The 3,949-nt window shown below is 42.8% G+C and overlaps 1 protein-coding gene across 1 annotated transcript; it reads right to left on the bottom strand.

The window, feature by feature from the left end:
- Nucleotides 1-874: 874 nt before the first annotated feature.
- On the bottom strand, nt 875-1,935 carry LOC116850289. The gene is made up of 2 exons (XM_032828390.1): nt 1,637-1,935; nt 875-1,222 (listed from the first exon to the last, which is right to left on the bottom strand). Exons 1-2 carry the CDS (start codon nt 1,933-1,935, stop codon nt 1,000-1,002), a joined length of 522 nt encoding a protein of 173 aa, XP_032684281.1. The 3' UTR covers nt 875-999.
- Between the last annotated feature and the right edge of the window lie 2,014 nt (nt 1,936-3,949).

Genomic DNA, 3,949 nt, shown 5'->3' with positions numbered 1-3,949 from the left:
CCATAGTGGAACTAACTCGTCATGTAAGCACTGTTTCGATTGCCCAGGAGCTAAACATTGCACAAAAAACCGTTTGGAACTACTTGAATAAGGCTGGATACAAAAAGAAGCTCGATGTATGGGTGCCACACGAGTTAACGCAAAAAAACCTCATGGACCGAATTTCCATCTGCGAATCGCTGTTGAATCGCAACAAAATCGACCCATTTCTGCAGCGGATGGTGACTGGTGATGAAAAGTGGGTCACTTACAACAACGTCAAGCGGAAACGGTCGTGGTCGAAACGCGGTGAGCCGGCGCAAACGGTGGCCAAGCCAGGATTGACGGTCAGGAAGGCTTTGCTGTGTGTTTGGTGGGATTGGCAGAGAATCATCCACTATGAGCTGCTCCCCTACGGCCAAACTCTTAATTCGGACCTGTACTGTCAACAATTGGACCGTCTGAAGGAATCAATCGCCCAGAAGCGGCCAGCTTTGGCCAATAGGAGAGGAATTGTGTTCCATCAGGAAACGCCAGGCCACACACATCGATAGTGACTCGCCAGAAGCTTTGGGAGGTTCTTATGCATCCTTATAGTCCGGACCTGGCACCAAGTGATTACCACCTGTTCCTGTCTATAGCGAATGATTTTGCTGGTGAAAAATTCGCCTCAAGAGAAGTTTGTGAAAATCGACTGTCCCAGTTTTTTGCCAATAGGGACAAGGGTTTCTATGAGAGAGGCATAATGGAATTCTTCAAAATGGCAACAAGTTATCGAACAAAACGAGCATATTTGACCTAAATCGGATCATTCTAACTATGCTAAATAAAGCCTTCAATTTCATGCAAAAATAATGGATTTCTTTTTACTACACATTTTACTACTTATATATATACAGGGTCCGCCACCAAAATCCGGACAAAATGAACAATTTGTTTAAATAAAATTCTACTCATCAAAATGTAAAACTTACAAAAGAACTTTTTGTGTATCACTAGTGGTATCCTTTTAGAGTAAAATTACTCTATATAACCCCCTTTTGCTTCGATGACTGCTTCGATCCTCATCCTGAAGCGCTGGCACGCTCTCTGCAACGCGTCCTTGTCTATATTGGCGAATGCTGCTTCGATAGCGGTTTGGAGAGATGTCACATTGGGATGTCTCGACTTGTTGGTCACTCGTTCAATGACGCTCCACACGTAATAGTCCAACGGATTCAAATCTGGACTGTTCGGAGGCCAAAATTCTTTTGACCAAAACATGTCTATTTTATCCGACAGCCAGTTTTGCACTAAGTGACTCGTGTGCGCTGGCGCGCCGTCTTGCTGGAAGACGTACGTCCTCCCGGCGGCCACGGTTTCTATCCACGGCTTCACTATCTTCGTCAAAACGTGTAAATATACTTCTTTTGTGACGGTTTCTTTTTTTTGAAAGAAATGTGGCGGCATGACGTGACCCTCACTGGAGACAACGCCTAGGACGTGAACAGAGACCGGAAACTTCGTCCTAGCTATTATGGGCACATCTTCGGGGTCGCGGGCGAGCCAACGGTCGTTCCTCCGGTTCACCTTGGCATCGACAGAAAAAATTTTTTCGTCCGAAAAAAACCTGATGCGTCCCGCAGCTTCGTTTTTTAACGAACACAGAAGCAAGTTACAGCGAGCAACTCTGTTCATCTTGGCAGCCTCAGAGAGCATTTGTCGAACTTTTATTACATAGGACTTGAAGCGTAGGTCCTCTTCAGCAATTCGACGCATTGTAGTGTCACTCACACCCAATGTTTTGGCCAATTTCGTTAGAGACAGCCCTGGGTCCTCTGAGATGAGCTCTTGAGCTCTTTCGATAATTGCTGGAGTCCTTACTGACTTTTCTTTCGAATGGCTCTTCCTTGTCGGGTTGGCAGAACCTTTTTCGAACCTTCGTCTCCGAAGCCAAATATTTAGCCGCAACGTCATATACGGTCGATCTCGGGTACCCGAAGAACCGAATAATTTCGGTCCGCGAACGCCCAGCGCGAAGGCCTTCAATTATCGCCGCTCTTCGATTATACTCTGCATTCGATCTTATCTGTTCGGACATTTTGAGGTTATGCGCACTTACTACAAACATCTGACTTGCCCGAACATCAACAGTGACCTACCACCGAAGTCAAATGAGGCGGGAAATTCAAATTGAAATTTGTCCGGATTTTGATGGCGGACCCTGTATATACAGGGTGTCCCGAAGTCCCATGATGACCCTTGGTGAGAACGTAGAACGGATTGAGGTGAGCAAGAAAGTCCTGTGCCGTTTTGCGATATTCGCAATAGTTTTTGAGAAATTAATTATTTTGTCTCAACAAATCAGCGTACAAAAAGCGGCAGCGGAAAGAAAGATGCCTTCGACCGACGTGCGACCGTGACACTCGCGAATCGTATCTCGCCGCATCCCTCCGCCCATAGCTACGAGACATAGCGAGTCTATGAAACAGTAATTATAATTTTCTTATAATATTATTTATAATATTGTACATATTTATCTTTATTTATAATATTATAAATATTTACGCTCTAAATGTAATACTTCCACAATATGTTTCACTTTGTTGTCCATATTTTTCAATTTACATGTCAATAAACGATAAATACTGCCACGAAACGACAATGTATCGCCATTATTTCGCCATATTTCATGATGCATTGCGAATCAGTGTTCTCCAATGTACGAATAACACATAAAGGATCCTAAGTAGAATGGCTGGTATTAACTTCGGATCCACACAAATAAGATTTATTTCTAAAAAATAAATTTGACTTCTACAAATAAATACTACTTGGCTAATCTTAATCTTGTTATCTTAAATCTTAATCTTGTTATAACTAAATATTATTGCTATAAACAAATATATGTTTGCCTGAAGTAAATTAATTTTTCCAACAGGAGTTAAATAATTTGTTTCTCACGATTAGTTAAAAGACTTAGATATATTTTACAGAAATATATATTTCATTGTTACAGTCAAATTTTTTTATAACCAATAAATATGGAAGAAAATATTGCAAGCAAACATTTCTTTCTAAATACTTCATACATTTTTCTCTCAATGTGGCCGGCGCGAGGTAGAAGCAGTCTTATCGACGTTCGTGAAACGAGCGAAGGTATTTGCAGTAGGATGCGGAAAACACGGCGCATCCTAATCTCCCCCGCCGCGGGATAATTAGCCTGACCACGCGTTTTCTCCTCCGTCCGTCTTACAATCTCTCGGCGTGACCCCTCGCGCCTTCGGCACGGGATGCCTCGAGGATGGAAGCCGAAAAGTACGGTCGCTCCGCGAGAGATTCAAGTTCGTTGAACCGCATCTCGTGCAGAACGTGATCCGTAGATTATGGTTCCTTCTGCGATCGTGTCGTCGAAATGCCCGACAGTGATTACGTACTTTTGTGGTCCGTCGTCACCTCACCTTTCACTCGACGATATTACGTCACCGGGGATGCTCAACCCTTCCTGCGTTCTTTTTTTTTTTATTTTTTTCCTCCTTCTCCTCGGTCTGTAAGACGTCCGTGTGTCTTAGACGGATTCTCTCTCGGTATTCTTCCGAGGCACGTCCCTACAGATAAATCGTTTTCGAGGGCCAGAATATTAAATGCCGTTGTCAGTACCGTTATTGGTTCTACGGTCCTTATTTCGACGGCGTGGTTAGGGCCGTGAAGATGTGATCGTCTTGAGTTTCCTCAACAAAAATATTGAGCTTAGAATCACTAAAAATCTCTCCCAAAAGAATTATAATCTCGTCCTTAGCAGAATCCTCTTTTACAAAAGGAGATTCTTCTAAAATTAGAAGAAGAATTCATGTCCAAATACAGCATTCTTGAAAAATTTCGCCTCTTATATCTACAATCCAAGTCTTGCTTGTCGCGTCTTTCATGTCGCGTGTGTCGCGTTCTGCTTCAAGTAAATATATTCCTCTTGATTCAAAATGAAAAACAGAAT

Source organism: Odontomachus brunneus, unplaced genomic scaffold (genome assembly GCF_010583005.1).
Source record: "Odontomachus brunneus isolate Ranch 3 - 2012 unplaced genomic scaffold, Obru_v1 Obru_scaffold_141, whole genome shotgun sequence".
NCBI lineage: Eukaryota > Metazoa > Arthropoda > Insecta > Hymenoptera > Formicidae > Odontomachus > Odontomachus brunneus.
Note: the sequence above shows the minus strand (reverse complement) of the source record. Positions and strands in the feature narration are given on the sequence as shown.

Bases quoted from the DNA above. Each gene is read 5' to 3' on its own strand.
- LOC116850289 (XM_032828390.1), bottom strand. From the start codon at position 1,935: ATGACGTTGCGGCTAAATATTTGGCTTCGGAGACGAAGGTTCGAAAAA. The intron at 1,223-1,636 runs TAACTTGCTTCT...GTCAAAAGAATT, and splicing joins ATGAACAGAGTTGCTCGCTG to TTGGCCTCCGAACAGTCCAG.